Source organism: Microcaecilia unicolor, unplaced genomic scaffold (assembly GCF_901765095.1).
Source record: "Microcaecilia unicolor unplaced genomic scaffold, aMicUni1.1, whole genome shotgun sequence".
NCBI classification, from domain to species: Eukaryota; Metazoa; Chordata; class Amphibia; order Gymnophiona; family Siphonopidae; genus Microcaecilia; species Microcaecilia unicolor.
This window is the reverse complement of record NW_021963102.1, coordinates 174,693-195,354: the sequence shown is the minus strand read 5'-3', so window position 1 is coordinate 195,354 and position 20,662 is coordinate 174,693. Positions and strand designations below refer to the sequence as shown.

The following is a 20,662-nucleotide window of genomic DNA, read 5'->3' as shown; positions in this document are numbered from 1 at the left end:
TCCATACCCACTTCATTTGGGCTTGAACTGGATAATCCTGCATAATTGTGTCAGCATGGGTGACTTCCTAGCATGCTTCATGGGATCCATATTCACCTGCTGCTTTGGTGGGAGGATAGAGTCTGTCCTTTACATGGTTATATTTCAGCTGGGCTGCAGCCACTTTATTTAAACACCTGTTACTACAGTTCTGGCTTCATTTTGGGGCCCTTCTTATTCAGGAACCTAGAACTCAGAAAACCTGATCTGATCTGTTGGTTGGTCTCCTCCGGGTTTCTGTGAAATCTGCCATCTACAAGTTTGGGGGGAGGGGGCAACACCTAGCTGGGGAGAAACCCTTAGACTCTAGGATACTGTTCTAGACAATGATGTGTGATGTGTTCTCACCTACAAGCTGCTCACTATGTTGCTGTGTCGACTGGTTCAGTGGATGTCTCCACCAACTTTGTTACTGAATGAAGGACTTTGTTCATGTCCTTCTCTGGAGAATTATATTCTAGGCTTGAATATTTAACATACATAAGTACATATAAGTACATAAGTAATGCCATACTGGGAAAAGACCAAGAGTCCATCGAGCCCAGCATCCTGTCCACGACAGCGGCCAATCCAGGCCAAGGGCACCTGGCAAGCTTCCCAAACGTACAAACATTCTATATATGTTATTCCTGGAATTTTGGAGTTTTCCAAGTCCGTTTAGTAGCGGTTTATGGACTTGTCCTTTAGGAAACCGTCCAACCCCTTTTTAAACTCTGCTAAGCTAACTGCCTTCACCACTTTCTCCGGCAACGAATTCCAGAGTTTAATTACACGTTGGGTGAAGAAAAATTTTCTCCGATTTGTTTTAAATTTACTACACTGTAGTTTCATCGCATGCTCCCTAGTCCTAGAATTTTTGGAAAGTGTGAACAGACGCTTCACATCCACCTGTTCCACTCCACTCATTATTTATATACCTCTATCATGTCTCCCCTCAGCCGTCTCTTCTCCAAGCTGTATAGCCCTAGCCTCCTTAGTCTTTCTTCATAGGGAAGTCGTCCCATCCCCGCTATCATTTTAGTCGCCCTTCGCTGCACCTTTTCCAATTCTACTATATCTTTCTTGAGATGCGGCGACCAGAATTGAACACAATACTCAAGGTGCGGTCGCACCATGGAGCGATACAACGGCATTATAACATCCTCACACCTGTTTTCCATACCTTTCCTGATAATACCCAACATTCTATTTGCTTTCTTAGCCGCAGCAGCACACTGAGCAGAAGGTTTCAGTGTGTTATCGATGACGACACCCAGATCCCTTTCTTGGTCCGTAACTCCTAACGTGGAACCTTGCATGACGTAGCTATAATTCGGGTTCTTTTTTCCCACATGCATCACCTTGCACTTGCTCACATTAAACATCATCTGCCATTTAGCCGCCCAGTCTCCCAGTCTCGTAAGGTCCTCTTGTAATTTTTCACAATCCTGTCGCGATTTAACGACTTTGAATAACTTTGTGTCATCAGCAAATTTAATTACCTCGCTAGTTACTCCCATCTCTAAATCATTTATAAATATATTAAAAAGCAGCGGTCCTAGCACGGACCCCTGAGGAACCCCACTAACTACCCTTCTCCATTGTGAATACTGCCCATTTAACCCCACTCTCTGTTTCCTATCCTTCAACCAGTTTTTAATCCACAATAGGACATTTCCTCCTATCCCATGACCCTCCAATTTCCTCTGTAGCCTTTCATGAAGTACCTTGTCAAACGCCTTTTGAAAATCCAGATACACAATATCAACCGACTCCTCTTTGTCCACATGTTTGTCCACTCCTTCAAAGAATTGAAGTAAATTGGTCAGGCAAGATTTCCCCACACAAAAGCCATGCTGACTTGGTCTCAGTAATCCATGTCCTTGGATGTGCTCTGTAATTTTGTTTTTGATAATAGCCTCTACCATTTTCCCCGGCACTGACGTCAGACTCACCAGTCTATAATTTCCCGGATCTCCCTGGAGCCTTTTTTAAAAATGAGCGTTACATTGGCCACCCTCCAATCTTCCGGTACCATGCTCGATTTTAAGGATAAGTTGCATATCACTAGCAGTAGCTCCGCAAGCTCGTTTTCAGTTCTATCAGTACTCTAGGATGAATACCATCCGGTCCAGGAGATTTGCTACTCTTCAGTTTGCCGAACTGCCCCATTACATGTGCACTATTTCATTTATGATGTACTATTACAGAATAACATATTTTTGTTTGAAATTTGTTTAGATCTCTTTTCTCAGTTTCCTTAAGAAGAGAGAAGTAATTTGTGTCTATGATTGGTCCCATAGGAAGGGAGCAGTAATCTCAGCATCAAAAATAGTCCTACTATTCTTTGAAATATCAATATTGGAATCAGAAGTACAATCCATTCTTGCTAGTGGTAAAATCTGGACTGAATAAACTGGTTCTAAAAAATAATGCCAAATGACAACCCTAATGGTAAAATTAATAGGTTTTAATAATAAACAGTGCAGCAACACCCTGATTTACTGACATTTCCTTATTGGTGCAGAAGTTCCAAGTTATCAGTTTCAAGAGGAAGACCACTCCCTGATCTATCATAATATATTATTTATTTATTTGGATTTGCTCCCACCTTTCAGTAGTAGCTCAGTGTGAGCTACATTGAAGGTACACTAGGTTTTTCCCTGTCCCTAGACGGGTAACGAACTAATTTTGTACCTGAGGCGATGGAGGGCTAAGTAACTTTGCACAATATCACAAGGAACAATAGTGGAATTTGAATCAGGCACCCCCTTTGATTCTGAGGAACTGAGTTCGATTCCCACTGCAGTTCCTTGTGACTCTGGGCAAGTCACTTAACCCTCCATTGCCCCAGGTACAAATAAGTACCCATATATACTTTGAATGTAGTTGCAAAAACCACAGAAATGCAGTATATCAAGTCCCATTCCCTCTAACCACTAAGCTCCTCTGTTGTAGGACCTGCAGCACTAATTTCAATGTGTAGAATCAATAACTTCTTTGGAATGCAAGTTCAAAACCAGGGCTAACAAAACAAATCTCCCTCCTGGAGCTAGATAAGTGGCAGCTCAGGTGATTATCTTATAAAATGGAGAATACTGTTGGGGGTTTTTTTGTCATGTTTTGTTTTGGAAATATTATTCTACAGAAATCAGCAGTGTTTCCACTCTTTTAAGCGCATAATTATTCTCAAGATATATATATATATGACAATTACGTTTTGGATTGGGAAAGAAAGCTAATAAGGAGCTATCTTGTAAAAGAATCCCTTCCACAAAGCCTTATCCCCTGGGAGGAGAACCACTTCCAAACTGGATGTTTTAAAGAGAGTGAAACAGATCCCTGCCCCCTTAAAAAAAATTCAATCATGCAAGTTCATCGAAGTTGAAAAAGTTTTCGTAGAAAAAAAAAAGTTTGCAGCTGGCCAGTAATTGGCCAGGCGGTTTCCCAGGGCGACGGTGATGCAGTGGGGAAGGGGCTGGATCTGATTCCAGCTGAGTCCCATTTCTAACCTCACGGCAGCACTTTCCTTACCCTCCTCCCCCGCCGTTTTTTTAAACTTTAATTGATGATGGAATAGAAAAGGAGGAGAAACAGGATCAGGGCTTCATTCGGAACTGCTTTCTCTCTATACCAATTTTCACTCCCCCCCTTCATTAAATATCTAGTACCGGCAAGCTACATGTGAACGCATAGGGTATAAAAACTCACTTCCCCTCACTCTCTTTTCACCTTCACAGCGCACCTTGTCCACTTACTTCATTTTTTTTTTTCTTTCTTTCTTTCTCCAAAACAAAGTAAACCTTGGAGTTTCATTTGGAGCACCTTTTTCACAGCTAAGCACCAAGGTCTCCCCCCCTTCTTAATAAAACACTTTGAATTAAAAAAGAAAAAGGAAGCAAAAGTACTTTCTTTAAAGCACCACTATCCAGGAGGAAGAAGAAAACCTTAAAAATAAACTGTGGAATCTGTGGACGAAGCGGCTGTGAAACTTTCCAACATGAGCAACCTCAAACAGCAGCAAGACATTGAGCAGAGCAATAGCAACAGTGAGGAAGAGGTGAGTTGGACTCGCCTTTCTGGTTTGATGTGAGATTTCCAAACGAAAGAAATCTGACTTCGTTTTTGAAATTATTTCTGAACTGCTGGTTAGCCATACGAGGGAGGTAAGTCTGAGTCAACTTCCGAGCTTATAAAAGAAGAGAAAGTGTGAAAGATTTGGGCATGGGATAATTTGGAGTCTCCCTCCCCCCCCCCCGCCCAAGGAAGCGGTGAATTTCATTCTGCTTTTAGCACTGGGTTTAATATGTATTAAGTTGTAGGCGAAAAGGATATATATATTTTTTTTAAGTACAGTGAGTAACAAAAGTTGAGGTTCAGTGTGGCGTTAACCTGGAGTTGGTGGTGATGGTCGGTGATGTCTTTTAATTGCTTTTGTTCCTTTGATGTTGGGGTAACCAGCTGATAACACTGATGCTGGGATGCAAAAGTGTCAGGTCATATGTTCTGGACCGGGCTAGTTCTTGTGCTGCAGAATGGGCTAAAAGAAACTTTGTATGGGCCTATATTTCTGCTATAGGGTCTGTGGTCTGATGTAAAGAAGTTTAAAACATTCTAGGATTTCGTCTTTCAAAATGCAGAAGAAAGAAACTCTATAAGGTGCCTCTGGGGTCACAAATGGGCTGTGCGCAGTTCTTGCGGGATGACCGATTTCCGCCAGCTGTTTGTGTAGTAAATAATCGAGTTGGGCAACAATTCGAACTATGCCAATGTGGCCTTGTTTTAGGTTTCTGGTCTAAATGTAATTAGTAGTAAATGTATATTAAGTGAAGTATAAGAGCAGCGTTTGGCTTCAACTTCAATGACCTCTTTACAAATTTTCGGAGCTGGATGGTTTTGTTTTTTTTAAATCTGGGGTGGGTGACAAGGAGTTGGGATAAGTGTTGTTAATTTTTCAAACATGGTAAGACGTATAACTACATTCCTTGATGCCTCAGGTGTGAGCATTAAGCATTAACTCCTTTGGCTTACCCTTTCCAAATTCTAATGATCTCTACAATGTGGTAATCAATGGACAACTATTTAAAAATACATAATTGGGCATCGTATTTCCTGTAGTAATCCCTTTTTCTGTGGTTGTCGGGACTTACTGTCTTGAATTGCATCTTCCATCTACTGCTCTCATCATGGAAGTTGCCAACCAAGGGAACTGCCTAGCCTTGCCTAATGTTAAGGCTAGCCCTGCCTAGTCTGTCCTTGACACAATAAATATATGTAGGGGACTATTCAGATCTAGGCCTTTCTGAGAGGAGCTTAAGTTGGGTAGGTCAGAATTCCAATTCTGTGGTTATGTATAAACTTTATAGGACATTTCTGTTTTAATGTGTTAAGATAGTGGAGCTGTAGTCCCTAGCACTGGCCAATAGGATCATGAGTTTTTGGAGGGAGAGAAGCTTCTAGCTCTTCTGTACACCTGAGTAATTTATTGGGTAAACTTGGAGATGGCAACTTGAATCCTAGTAATAGGACTCACATTATACAATATCAGAAATATAAACACGTAGCACTGTAAAACAAATATGATAAATACCAGAACACAAATGCTATCATAATAGGTAGCATGAAAGAAATTCATATAACATACTATGTCAGCACAACAGAAATCATACATCTTTAGTAGTATGAATTAAAGCATTCACATAGCAGATATTATGCTAATAGCGTTCCTACAATGAAACACTTTTAACAGGTAGCCAGGGGGACAAGTGCAGTTGATATATAATGGGACAAGATGGCTAGTACAAAGTCAATAGGATAAATTGGCCAAACTTGGTTGTGTTACACTAAAATGAGTTTAACATGAGCCTCCCAAATTCTCTAGGGTGGCTGTTGCATGCCCATCCTAAAGGTTATGAATTGGGATAGTTAACTCTGGACTTCTATAGTTCTTTCTCTGGGGTAGCTGGTATGAAAGTAACTTCTATTAGGAGGACAATACTACATTGAAGTGGTCTAGACTCCAGTGCAATGGAGAGAAATTCTAGTAATGCAGGCTCTTTAATGTGCGTCTGGATCTCTATAAAACTTGTTCATCCAATATCTTGGAAATTTGCTTTCTGTAAATAATACATTCAGAAGAACTTCAGAGATGCTTGACCAAACTCCTTATCCTTTTCTCAAAGGTCTTCAATTTGTTTCCATATGCTTTTAAGATTGATCGTATTTAGTCATCTTCTGGTATTACATCTGAATCTTTCCGGTGTATTTTTTGGTTTTTAAAACGCATGTTACTTTCTACTATCTTATTCTGTGTAAGTGTCAAAATAGATAATTTCAGTTTGTGCAGAAATGCAATAAAGCTTTTTGATGGGGATGAGAAAATGTTAGTTGACTTGATTAAAAGGCCCGAGAGCTGGTCTCGATGGGCCCCGTTAAACGAGGGCTGGGCCCGTTAGAGAAGTTTCTGGAAGGGCAAGAGCGAGGGGAAGGGGTGCGAGGTGCCATGGGTGTGACGCGCGGGAAGGACGCGTTGTGAGTGGCCAGTTAAAAGCTGCTCCCTCGGCGGGCCTCGTGTGGGGGGCCGCTATTGGTGGATGGCGGAGTGGGGTGGGGTGGGGCTAAGAGGGAGAGTGAAAAGAGCTCCTCCGAGGATACGGGCGTCCTCCTGTTCCTTGGAGGCAGTTTGCCCACCCTCCTGCCCTGGCATGTGGTTGGGAGGAGGAGATAGAGGCAGTTTCCTGGTTGTGTTTTTTCATTCCAGCATATGGCCTGGGAGTTTCGTCGCAGCAGTAAAAGAAGCAATCAAACCCCGAGCTACAGGTGCTATGGCTCATGGGGGCTAAGCCAGGGCGTGACAGGCGGGTCGGGCGACCCGGAAGATGTGCGGAGGTCCGCACGGATCAGGGCCCTTGCTGGTAGGGTGGGGCCCAGAAGATGCCGACAAATTGCCGATTTGCTAATGCGGGGGGGGGGGGGGGGGCTGCTAACTATTAAGCCTGGACATATGTAACTCGGGGTAGGGGGGTCACATTGTTCATGTTAATTAATTTATGAAGTACATGGTTAATAAAGCAAGCTGCGGCCTATGGTTACCCAGCTTTAGTGTCGGAGAGTTATTGGGAGGGGGGCATGGGTGGAAGGGGGGGGGGGTAAGTGGGGTCGAACGGGTCCCAGCTCCAAAGTTTAACTGGATGCTAGGCTGAACCAGCATCTATTGGACAGCCTCAGTATTTAGCTGGTAAGCTAGAGTAGCATTCCCCATCTAGTCCATTAGGCTCTTTACAGCAGAGATTTGAACGACTTCCTGCTTTGCTGGAGATAGGTTTATCCTCTACCAGAAATCTAGCTGTAAGGGCATTGTTTTGCAGAATGGACACATGCTTTGAGATATTTATGGAATGGGAATAATTAAAGGCATGGTGTTCTGTGATGGACTATTGTGCTTTACTAGGGGATGTGATATACATTCCAATGATAGTAAATGATGGCAGGTAAACAGCATGCAGTGTTTAGGGATTTGTTTAATATTTTATATAGATGTATATCAAGACTTTAATGGTTCATAAATACACACATCTAGACCTCTTTACTCTCAGCATATGAACTTGTTGATGGTCTATGTTATCCAGCATTAAAAATAAATTGGCCCCACCCTTTGGAATGCTGTCTACTTTTTTGCTAAATTTAAACCAAGGTTAAAAACCTCTTTTTTTTTTTTTTTTTTTTTTTTCTTTGTCAGGCATTTGGTGTGGTTGGCTGTTAACTTGTCCAGTGGATTTTAACCTTTGATTCCTAGTTAAATCTTACTGTTATCCTTTCTCTGGTTTTTGATTTACTAGTTATACCATAGTGTGAACTGCTTTTGTATCTAAAGCGCAGGGTGGTATAGAAAGTTTTTTATTAGAGAAAATCAAATGTTCAACACTAGGTGAAAAGCAACATCTTTTGAATAACTTGAGAGAAATCCTTGCCTTGCCTATCCTATCAAATGCTTTTTTTTAAATTGCATTGCAAAACACAATATGAAATCTCAAGCAAAGAGAGAGAAAAAAATCTAGTTTCCATTTCTCCCAAGTAGACTACAAACAAGGACCTGATTGATTCCTCATAGCATGTTTCAGAAGTTCACTGGACTACATCTCTATTTAATACATTTATACCCCACATTTCCCACTAGTTGCAGGCTCAATGTGGCTTACATAGAACTGTAGGGAGGACTACAGTACAGAAAGTATCATTATACAATGTAAAAGTAAGGTAATAAGCAATTAGGTATCATTTTAAACAGCAAAGGTATCAAAGATAGTACATAGCTAAGTTAATAAGGTCGGAAAATCTTGCCGAGAACCATGAATGGTTAGGTTGAGTCTGGGAAGTAAGCCTTCTTGAACAGGATGGTCTTCAATAGTTTTCTGAAATTTAGATAGTTTTGGATTGATTTTATGGATTTGGGTAATGCATTCCATAGTTGTGTACCTAATGTAGGAGAAGTTGGAGGCGTAGGTAGATTTGTATTTAAGGCCATTACAATCGGGGTAATGTAAATTTAGGTAGGATCGGGTAGAATTGGAACTGTTTCTGGGTGGTAAGTCAACCAGATCTAGCATGTATTTGGGAACTTCTCCATAAAAGATCCTGTGAATCAAGATACAGATCTTAAAGGCAATATGTTCTTTAATGGAAAGCCAATGTAGCTGTTCACGAAAGGGCTTGGCAGATTCAAATTTAGGTTTGCCAAAGATCAGTCTCGCCGCTGTGTTCTGGGCAGTCTAAAGTTTCTTGATTAGATGTTCTTTGCAACTGCATAGATTACATTACAATAGTCCAGATGGCTTAGTACCATTGTATTAAATTAGGGAAAACATTTAGAGGAAAAGGTTTTATGCGTTTAATTCTCCATTGAGTAGTACATTTTCTTTGAGGTGCAATTGATTTGGGTTTCCAGGGTTAGATGCCAGTCGATTAGTGACTCAGTTTTGGTAACAATATAGAACAGATGATGGGATCAGAATCAGACCAGGGAAAAGGAGATGGAACAGTACACCAATTACCTCTAGACAAAAACATATCAAACCAGGGAGGCACTGAAATAGCCTTTTTGATTTAAGCTTTAATAATTAAGTCATTCTTTTCTTTCTTTGAGTAAAGTGGTGTGCTAGTCCACTTTTTAAAAGTAATAACACATTCAGCATAAGGGGATCCCTCCTGCACATGCTCATCTTCATGTGGCATATATCATTCAATACAAAAGTGTGAAGAAAGGTGCTTCATTGGAGAAACAAACCTGATAGACAAGAATCAATTTACACAGACGTATTAAACATTACAATTCCAACCAGCATGTCACCTCTGTGGGACAGCACTTTACAAACCAGAACACTACATCAATAATTTTATGGTGCGAATACTAAAGGAAACTTTAAGACAACCCAGGAACGTAAGACCTTTGAAGTCAAAATGATAAAATATTTTGACACCAACAGACCAGGACTTCAGATCTATCGCATAACCCATAAAACTATACTGCTTTGTCACCCTATTTATCACCCATCCATCTCTCCCTGTTTCTCAGCTAACCCACCTCTACCCTCTCCTGTGAGACTGTGTTATTGGAATGCTTTTGTTTCATTTATATAGTCCTATATTTGCCAGCAATTGCTCATTGCTGATTTAAAGAAGGTATTGCCTTTGAAAGCTAATCAGAAAATAAGTTTAAAAAGGATTTTCTTTTCAATGTTCTATTCATTACCTTTAAATTCATGGCATCTGTTGATCCCACCAGTAGTAGTTCCCCCCCCCCCCCTTTTCTAGGTGTCTTCCCCTATGGTATAGTCTTATAACTAAATTATTCTAGTTCATAACCTTGTATTACATAGCTAAGCGCATATACATGCTGTGCTTTGTTAAATCAATGGTTCAGACAGTAGCCAAAATGGGTCTTTTGCAAGTACCCAGCAGTTGCTAATGAAGTCCATTTTCTTAAAGAAAAAAGTAACTCGTGCTTGACAAATAGTTAATGATGGTGATGTGTGTTCATTTTTAGATGAATGGTAAATGACAGATGAGGGCCTTCTTCCCCCCCCCCCCCAATTTGCCTTTAAACAAACTTTTTAAACTAAGCAAATGCCCCAGTGCCCATGCAGGGGAGGAGCATGGCAGACAAACCAGAACCACTGGGAGAAGTAGGAGCCACCTAAATTTTCAGCAAGGTTCAAAGGAGGGTGGTGAGTCCTATCTTGCTCAGCAAGTAGCAGTGGTAGGAAAGTGTCAGAGGAAATGGGTTTCCCAAGCTGAACACTCAGCTTCTCATGAGGGGCAGGCAGCCCCAATACCCATCTAAACAAGCCGCCATGGAGGAGCTAGCATAGTTTTCCCAACAGACAATTACCAAGTAGCCTCCAGGTCAAATTCTTGTAGGTGGGTGATCCTTGGTCTACATAAATACAGTGATCAGCTGAGGGCACAGCTGGCAAAGACAGGGGAAAAGAATGCATTTGCTAGCGCTATCTGGAGTAGTCAAAGCTCCCTGCCTATCTCTCAATGCATCCTGTTCAAGCTCCTGGTATACAAGACTTGTACCACTGGTCATCCCTTATTTCTACTTCAATATCTTATTCCTTACTATCCATCCTGCAACCTTCGTTCCTTCCAGCAGAGTAAACTTGTTCCTTCCTTTCATGAAATATAGTCCGTTAGACTAGTTTCCCAAGTCTGGTCCTGGAGTATGTTTTCTGCATATCCACAATGAATATGCATGAGATTTGCATATAGTGGCGGCAGTGTATGCAAATCAAGTTCATACATATTCATTTCAGATATCCTGAAAACCTGACTGGCAAGGGGTACTTGGGAACTGCACTCTATATTCTCTATAGAAGGCCCAGAACTGTGGAATGCAGTCCCCCTCCACCTTGGCTTCAGTCAATGGCCATATCCTAGTGGAAATAAGGGCAATGATACTGGCAGCTAGGTTAGGGTACTATGGTTCTGGGCTATTTTGTAAAACTGTAGAGAACAAAACAGAGAAGGGGGAGTGGCTTTTGTATCTGTAGTAAAAACTAAGCTGGGGAACAAGGGACACGATAGTCTTGTCACAAAGTCAAAGGTCCAAATATAGCAGAGTACTTCCACTAAGGATGCACATTTTGGAGCATATTGGTTCATTCTGTGTTAATTTTAGCATATTTATTTATTTATGCATTTGTATCCCACATTTTCCCACCTATTTGCAGGCTCAATGTGGCTTACAGAGGTCTGTTATGGCATTGCCATTCCAGGATGTCATACAGTTGGTGCTGCATAGAGATTAAGGATGAAAAGAAGTACAAAGAAAATAGATATAGAAAGATGACTTTCGGATAGGGGTGGATTGGTGAGGCGGTATAGTTAAGCTATGGGTCCTCTTTGTAGGCCTTATTGGAGAGGTACGTTTTCAGGGATTTACAAAAGTTGGATATTTCGTCAATTGTTTTCAGGTCAGCTGGTAGTGCGTTCCACAACTGCGTACTCATGTAGGAGAAGGGAGGTCGCGTGTATAAGTTTGTATTTTAGTCCTTTACAGCTGGGGAAGTGTAAGTTAAGAAATTTTCGGGATGATCTTTTGGCATTTCTGGGAGGCAGGTCCACGAGGTTTAGTATGTAGGTCGGGGCGTCTCCGTGGATGATTTTGTGTACGATCACAATAGACTTAATACATTCAAATCTATGGATTAACATGCATATAATCTGTAAATGTTTTACGTTCTGTACACTTAAGAATTCCAAAATCATTGGAACGGATGGATGATATTCAGAAGGAAGGACCAAAAATGGTTTGGACAGCAGGAAACCTAGAGCTGGCTCTGCTTTCACCTGAATGTGAAGGGTGAGTGTGAACTGCAGTTAAGTTTGAAAGCAGCAGGTACCTGTGCAACAGCTCATTCAGGATGTTGGCACCTGGTGGCATTTCAGTTATCTGCTGGAGAGGTTAGTGGAGCAATAGGTAGCCTTGATCAAACAATGGACAAGATCAGTACTGAAAGCCCCCTGGGGCTACATGACTGGAGAAACATGACTAGGTCATAGAGATCCTGACCCTCTTCAAGGATGCCATAGAAGTGTTCCAGAAAGGTCACCTTGTATTGTCTTCAATAGTGAATATCTTGAAAGTAGTTTAAAAGTAATTTTGGTGATGGGGATTGGTATCAGATTTAGGTGCTGGTGGATTCCTTGCTTGTGCAAAGCAGGTGAAACCTTCACCAAGGAGGATATCAACATGCTAGCCACCCTGTGACCCATGGAATTGCCAACTTCTGCAATGCACCGAGTTACTGGAGAGAGAAACTGGGGATTCAGATAGAGGTACAGAGGAGCAGTGGGGATTCAGCAGGAGAAAAAGTAGGTATGCCATAAAGCAGTATTGTCAACTACCTCATGCTCTCCTGTCTCTCCATGATGGTCTTTGACACAAGCTGTAGATTAGTGATCAGCAGTAGCTTACAGGGCTCATTTGCCACAAGCAGATGTGTTGGCATACTGAACACACAATAGTCTGCAGTCTGGCCTGACTGCAAAGTATCTCCTGCCTACAAGTATGCCCTGTGAACAAATTCTCAATGGCAGGAAAGGGGTTGGGGGGGGGGGGGGGGGAGGGAATGGGACTTCATATACTGCCTTGTGGTTTTTACAACTACATTAAAAGCAGTATACATAGTATATACAGGTACTTAGTTCTACCTGGGGCAATGGAGGGTTAAGTGGCTTGCCAGAGTCACAAGGAGCTGCAGTGTGAATTAAACCCAGTTCCCCAGGGTCAAAGTCCACTGCACTAACCGCTAGGCTACTCCGCCACTATGTGTACTGTTTGTGGCTAAAACCAGACTTGATAAAATCTTGGTCTTATAAAGAAGCAATTTATGTCCAATCTTTGCCCTCAATGTCTTGTGGTGGACGACAGTTGCTGCCCCCACACCAGTGGATTCTGTTAAGCCCACTTGAATACTGGAAAGTAGATTTTTATTGCTGCTTCTGGTACTGCTGGTTATCTTGGTTTAGTGTGAACTGTTCTGCTGTACTAGTGCCACTCAGCTTCTTTTACATCAGTCGTGTAACCAGAACTGATGATCTGGGGGGGAGGGGGAGAGGGAGCAAGGTTAATATGGAGGGTGGCACTAGACAGTCTGAACTGTAATTAGCAAAGTCTCAATTCGCAACATAAACAGGACCAACCCATTGTTGGGTAAGTGAAAACTCAGATAATATGGAAAATAGTAACCCCTGAAACAATGCATAAAGAATGTAAAAACAGGGTCCCAGGTCACAATGGCACTGTTTTGCTATAAAAGCAGGGTCCCAGGTCTGAAACAAATTCTCAGATATGAGCTTCCTTCTGTGCTACACTGGAAAATAGAAAGAAACACAATAATGTGACTGTGTGTGTGTGTGTGGGGGGGGGGGGGGGTCAGATTAGCGAAGCTTGGTTAATCAAGACTACTGTACATGATGGGCATGAATGTTATAAAGAAACATCTCAATATATTTTGCAAAATACTCTAAAACCTCATCTAATATGGCAAATTTTACCATAATTTCTATATACTTCAACTTCATGACAGTTGATTATTAATCTGTATTATGGTAAATGTCTTGTTTTCTTAACTAATATAGTAATAGTAACATTAAAAAATTTTTTATAGTCTTATTTTATTTTTTATTTGTTGCATTTGTATCCCACATTTTCCTACCTTTGCAGGCTCAATGTGGCTTACATAGTACCGTCAGAGGCATTTGCCCAGTCGGTTGATAACTACAAGGTTGAATAGTGATCGAATGAGGTATATGGGGGGGGGGGGGGGGGGGGGGGGTTGGAAGGGATGAGGTGTGTTGTCCAGAACGATCATAGTCATGCTGTGTTTCCGGGTGAAGAGATTTACGTGGGGTCATTGGAGTAGGCCTTTTGAAGAGGTTGGTTTTTAGTGATTTCCTGAAGTTCAGGTGGTCATGGATTTTCACAGCTTTGGGAGGCCATTCCATAGTTGTGCGCTTATGTAGGAGAAGCAGGATATGTAACTTGATTTGTATTTCAGTCCTTTGCAGTTCGGGTAGTGTAGGTTTAGGTATAATCTTGACGATCTGACTGTTTTTATTGGTAGATCTATAAGGACTATGCTGTATATGATTTTGTGGATTAAGGTGTAGATTTTGAAGATAATCCATTCTTCGGGAACCAATGTAACTTTTCTCGAAGGGGTTTGGCACTTTCAAAGTGTGTTTTGCTGAATATCAGCCTGGCTGCTGTATTTTGGGCGGTCTGTTCTTTGCAACCCACGTAGATTCCGTTGCAATAGTCTGCATGACTTAGGACCATTTATTGTATTAGGTTTCGAAAGGTTGCTCTTGGGGGGGGGGGGGGAAGGTTTTAATCGTTTGAGCTTCCACATTGAATAGAACATTTTCTTACAGAATTTACTTGGCTCTTGAGAGTAAGGTTGTGGTCAAGTGTGACGCCGAGTATTTTCAGGCTGTCTGAGGTAGGGAGGGTTTGACCTGGGGTGTTTATGGTTGTGGGTTTGTACTTATGTTGGGAGAGGAGATGAGGCAATGTTTTGTGTTCTATTTCAGTTGGAATGAGTTTGCCCAGGAGTCCATGTTCAGGCCATCGTTGATTTTATTGGTAATTTCTGTCAGGTCATGTCTGAAGGGGATGTAGATTGTAACATCTGCATAGATGAATGGGTTAAGGCCTCGATTGGATAGGGACTGTGCCAGTGGAATCATCATGTTGAAGAGTATTGGTGGTGATGGTGATCCCTGAGGTACTCCGCAGACTGCTTTGAATTTTGATTTTACTTGATAAGTTCTGGTGGTTTAGAAAACCTTTGATCCAGTTTAGTACATTTCCTTCAATCCCAAGTGGCCAAGTAGTTAGTATGTTGTGGTTTACCATGTCGAATGTGCTCGACATGTTAAACTGGAGGAGGAGTATGCTTTTACCTATGGCTATCCTGCTTGAATTTGGCCAGGAGGGTGACTAGGACAGTTTGACTCCTTTCTTTCTCTGCTCATATGCAACAGATTGCCAAAACCTGTCGTTTTTCTCTACAACATTAGCAAAATCCGTCCCTTCATCTCTGAGCACTCTACCAGAACCCTTATCCACACTTATCACCTCTTGTCTTGATTATTGTAACCTGCTTCTCACCGGCCTCCCTCTTAGCCATCTCTCCTCTTCAATCAGTCCAAAACTTGCTGCGCAACTCATTTTCCGCCAAAGTCGCTATGCTCACATTAGCCCCCTCCTTAAGTCACTTCACTGGCTCCCTATCCGTTTCCGTATTCAGTTCAAACTTCTCTTATTGACTTATAAGTGTGTTCACTCTGCTGCTCCCCATTACCTCTCCACTCCTGTCTCTCCCTACGCCCCCCCTCGGGTACTCCGTTCTGTAGATAAATCTATCTGTTCCCGTCTCCTCTACTGCTAATTCTAGACTCTGTTCCTTTGCTGCACCTCACGCCTGGAATAGACTTCCCGAGCCTTTGCGTCTGGCCCTGTCTTTGGCCGTTTTGAAGTCCAGACTTAAAGCCCACCTCTTTACCACTGCTTTTGACTCCTAACCACTACTCACTTGCCCTGTCCTTTTACCTCGCCTATTTATTACCTTACCCTTAATTGTTCTGTCTGTTTACCTCTTATCTAGATTGTAAGCTCTTTGAGCAGGGACTTTTTTGTGTGTGTGTATGATGTACAGCACTGTCTATGCCTTGTAGCACTATAGAAATATTAAATAGTAGTAGTAAAAGCTTTCATTCAGAGGCTCCAAAGGAAAGCCAATATTTTAATGCTGTCTTGATTCATTTACAAAGCAATACTACACTTAAAATCATTCTAGATTTGTACCCTGGATGTAAAGTCTGAAAAATCTTTGGCCTTCAATCTCACTCTTTGGCATCTCTGGTTTAGCTGTTCACAAAGCCTCTTTATCATTTTGTAGACTTCTTATGTACCTCTATTTTATGGTATATAACAATGCGCACACTGATTTGAGGCATTGATATTCTGTTCAGAAGCAAATCAGCTTTGGGTATATTCAGACTATGCCTGGGTGTTAAAACATACTCATTTTGCAAACTAATAATGTTGGTATTAATAGTGGTTATAAATCTGTACTTGGAAGTGAATTTGTATTGTATACAGCCCTGCTGTGAATTAAAAGGGGATCTAGAAAGTTCTTAAATCTATATATTTCTACTGGCCCTTTTTAGTGAAGAGATTGGTGTTTATGCACAAGCTGTTTTTATAGCTTTCAGTCAGCAAATGCAAAGATAGTTACAGGCTAATGCTGTTAATCCAAAAAGTGATTCTTGTGACAGCTAAACTCAGGAGACTTACTAATGGTACTCAATGGTCCTGTTCATGCCATTTCCTTTATTGCAAAGTTGTTTTTTCTTTTTTTTACTTGCTCTTCTGGATCTTCAGTATTACTGGCAGTTCATATTCCATGTATTATCCTTTTTAAAACCCAGAATGCCACAGCTAAAGCCTTTTGACTTACTGAAGTTTTTGGATTTCAGGTTACTCAGAGTATACCACTATCAATTTAAGGTTGTGCCAAAATGTGTTGGTTAGTGTAATTGTATAGAACTCTTTCTACAGTAAAGCATTGTAGAAGGTGGTAACTTCCATAGTTGGTGGCTTTTACACAATATTGCAGAGAGGTATTCTACTTGTAAATGAATGCTTTTTATATGCTAGTACTCATTTTCAGTATTTGTAACTCAGGGTGGTGGGGAGATTATATCAGGTGGAAAAACAAAGCAACCAGGCTGCATCTGCAAGAATTTCATAAAATTTTCATATAATATCCTAGCTTGCATATTGACTATTGGTTAAAACATTTAGCCTTCAGCTTTTCTTGGCCCTACAGGCTTTAACTGACGATATTTTCTCCGATTTCAGTTAAGATATGGAATATGATACATCCTCTTAATGTTATCTATAGATTATGTAGTCAACTTTGATCTCAAGATTATCAACAGTGGACAACTGCCACACAATACAGGGTTAGTAAACTACAGGTACCGATGATGGAATAGCAATGTGATATTGGTGTTCAGCTGTAGAAGCAGGTATTCATGAGGATAGAAGCTATAAAACATGAATGCTATTTACAATATTAGTTACATTGATCTGTAGAACACATTTATAGTTGTGGCCAGTAGTATGTTGTCTTTAATTGATCTAGTGAAGCAAAGCTAGGGATAGGTTAATTTTGTCATTCCATGATGACAATAAATCTCGCTCCTCTGCAGAAAGACCAAATGCTTAGGTAGACATTGGTATACAGCTCACTTAAATACAGTTGCAAAGTGGGCAAAAAACCTGAAGGCTGAGCACATGATTTCTAATGCTGGAGCTTTAACACTATCTGAAGAGGAATAAAAAATATTAACTCTTCTGCAGCAGCTAGCACTTGTGGGATTTCATGCCTGTTTTATTAGGAGTATGAAGGACCAACTCTCTCTTGAAGGGGACTTGTCAAAAGTGCAAGGGATAAATAGGCAGTGCATGGCAATGGACAGAATGGGAGCAAAATAGCATGGGGAGAGGGAGATTCTATAACAGCATACACACAGGCATATATCTATATAAAGTAAAATAGGTACTTATTTCTCATTAACTGCATGTGCTTACAAGTGCTCACACACCCTAGTAATACAACTGGTTTAAATGCTGGCATTTAAATGCCAGAGAATGCATGTAACTTATAAACTGTGTGTATCCCCATCCAGACTGTACCTATGTGCATATTATAGAATAGTGCTTGGTTGGAATTTTGGCATTTACAACTTGCATATCTGCACCCATTTTATAGAATTTCTCGAATGTCCATGCAACAATTTTTCTTGTGCAACTGGTGTACACTTTTTTTTGCACAACTTATTTTGTGGTGTTGCCTTGGGCATTAGCTTTTTTTTTTTTTAAATATACATGCATTAGGAAACTGAGCCAAGCTGCACAGCTCTAGTGCAGAGTTTACTATATTGCTCCTTTTTGTTTCTCAAATTTACTGCTATTCAGTGTAGTACTTGGCTTCATACTAGATTGCTTCCTTCCGTAGTTCATAGGACAGTGGTCTTCACTATTTTTAAAGTTAGAGCCACTTAGGATCCAAATGAGCTGAAGGAGTCACCAAATCTTCCTATGTGGGCCCCAACATGCTACTAGTGTATGTTAATGATAGTCACTTCCACCAGCCCATCTTAAAACATTATTTTTTTTTTAATTGGATGTGTTCTCAAGGAGATGGGCATTTCCAAATGCATCCTCTGTCTATTGAGAGATACCTTCTTCAAGCATGTGGCTCCTCCTTTCCTTATCCCTCTGGACGGCCCAGCTGAACTAATGGGTTGTGCTCGCCTTCCAGCAGGTGGAGACTGAGAACAATGATTCTTGAGAGAGCCAATAGGAGCCCAGCACAGCCCTCTCAAGTCTCAGTATTCTCAATCTCCAGCAAGTGGGAGATGATGTGAATCCAAGTTTTTTTTTTTTTTTTTTTTCCTTTACCCCACTGTCTTATCTTTTATTTTTGGGATAGTTATGTTATCTGTGCACTACCAAGAGCATTTGCTGATCGAGGCTGAAGACCCATGGGGGGTTTTCTACTGCCTCTGGAGTATACACTTGGGTGGCCAAGTCCCTCCTCTGTATTCTCACCCCGAGCCTTCCTTTATGCTCTGGAAAATTTAAACTTTAAAATACATGAAGGCTGGTCTACTCCCCTTCATGGGAAGGTTCATAGAATTGCAGGAACAGTCACATCTCTTAAAAAAAAAAATTAAAAGGGAGAAGTTTTCCTGTCAGAGCACTGCAGCAGCTTAAAATAAAACCCACAGTGACCAGCGTGAAGCTACTTGCTGCTTTCTCCCTTTTTAAGTGCAGAGGCTGTTTCCTGAGAGCAGTGAGTGCTGGCGGCTTGGCGGACATGTCTAACAAACTTTGGCTCTGTGATATTTCACTGCCGTGGTGTTTCTGCAGATGGTATTTGTATCATGTTGGAACTAGAGCCTCTGGATTCCAATAGTGTTTCTGTATCCAGTTCAGCAGATCCTGTTCTGTCGGCTCAGACCTCCATGGAGATGCTGATTTCAGTGGGAACTTCTGATCGCTGGCTGCTTCAGAACAGTCTATGGAGAGCGCAGCTAAACAGTCCTAGCTATCTGCTCTCTTGACAGAGGTACAGAAGGGATGCCCTGAGGAGGGTTTCCCTCCAGATTTTGTTTTGGCTATGTATAAAGGCATATTTACTGCGAAATGCTTCTCCTCAGACCTCTTTGGCCACTAATCAGGCTGAGGGTCCATTTGCCTCCAGTAAGAGACCTTGGGTCTCTTTGGAAGATCAGGAAATTACTACTACTAAAGATTTCTAAAGCGCTACTAGGGTTACGCAGCACTGTACAATTTAACAAACAAGGACATTCCCTGCTCAAAGGAGCTTACAATCTAATGGACTAAATGTCAAGTTGGGGCAGTCTAGATTTCCTGAATAGAGGAGCTCTGGATTCTGAGTCCTTAGTGAATAGAGATGCCTTTGTTGATATAGAGGATTGAGGGAGAGGAAGACCCCTTCCTTATTTTGACAGACGTAACAGCCTGGAGAGGACCTGTCCATGGCACAAGTCCTTCATAAAGAAGACTTGCAGGACTTAATTGCTCTTGTAGCTGCTACATTAAATTTTGAGGAGAAGCAGGAGCTGTGGTTGGCGTAAAGTGGATACTCTAGTTAAAGGGGTTCATAAGTCAGGTAGATCCTTCCCAATGCATCAGGATATAAGAAATGTTCAGGCATAGTGGGATGTCTCTGACTCTCCTTTTAAGCTTGCTTACTCCTTGGTTTCTCTATCTGATTCCTTAGCAGGACAGAGATTCCTCCAGTGGTAGATTCAGCAGTGTCAGTGATGACCAAAAACACACTTCCAGTGAATGGGGGCTCTGCCTTAAAGGATCCACAGGACTGTCATCTGGAGATGCTCTTGAAACATACCTTTGTTCCTGCTTTAGTAGTTCAGCTATCTCTGGAGCTTTAGTAGCCCAGGCCTATTTTAGGTGGTCAGAATGGGTTTTGGATAGAGAGGAGGAGGATTTAGCTAAGATTGAGATGGGCTCAGCTTTTTTTTTTTTTTTGTCAGAAGCTCTTTATGATTTTAGAACATCAGCTAAATCCATGGCATTGGCAGTGTCGGCTCATAGGACGCTTTGGCTTAGAGGCTGGTTGGCTGCAGCATCAAGTTCAGTTTTCCTTTTGGGGGTCTCTCCTGTTTGGGGATGATTTACATAAACTGGCTAAAAGTTTAGGATATACTGTTTCTCCATCTTCTGGAAGACCGTCCAAGGGTGGTGGGCCAGGGGTATTCTTCTGTAACAGGTCAAGGGCGTGATGCTAGACGTTTTAAGCAAGGCAGAGGTACCTTTTTGCAAAGGTCCTGGTATTTTCAATGTACTAAGCCCTTTTGGGGAGCATGGTAGGGAGGCAGAGAATTCCTTTTCCTCCCAGTCTTCTGGTCATCCATCACAATGAAGGTTTGCAGGTCCATCCTCTAATTCGATTGAGGGTTGTTAAGACTTTACTGGAGGTGGGCCCAAATTAACTTCAAATCATTTGGGATGGTT

General features: G+C 41.5%; 1 protein-coding gene across 2 annotated transcripts in view; it reads left to right on the top strand.

Moving 5' to 3' along the window:
• Window positions 1-3,598: 3,598 nt before the first annotated feature.
• Window positions 3,599-20,662, top strand: part of LOC115458932 (RNA-binding protein with multiple splicing 2) — a 168,086-nt gene continuing 151,022 nt past the window's right edge. Inside the window, exon 1 of one of the 2 annotated variants that reach the window (XM_030188789.1) lies at window positions 3,599-4,078. In XM_030188789.1, the coding sequence (XP_030044649.1) occupies window positions 4,019-4,078 (60 nt within the window). In that variant the 5' untranslated portion in view covers window positions 3,599-4,018. The remainder of the gene's footprint in view (window positions 4,079-20,662) is intronic. The other variant, XM_030188788.1, reaches the window with a different exon arrangement.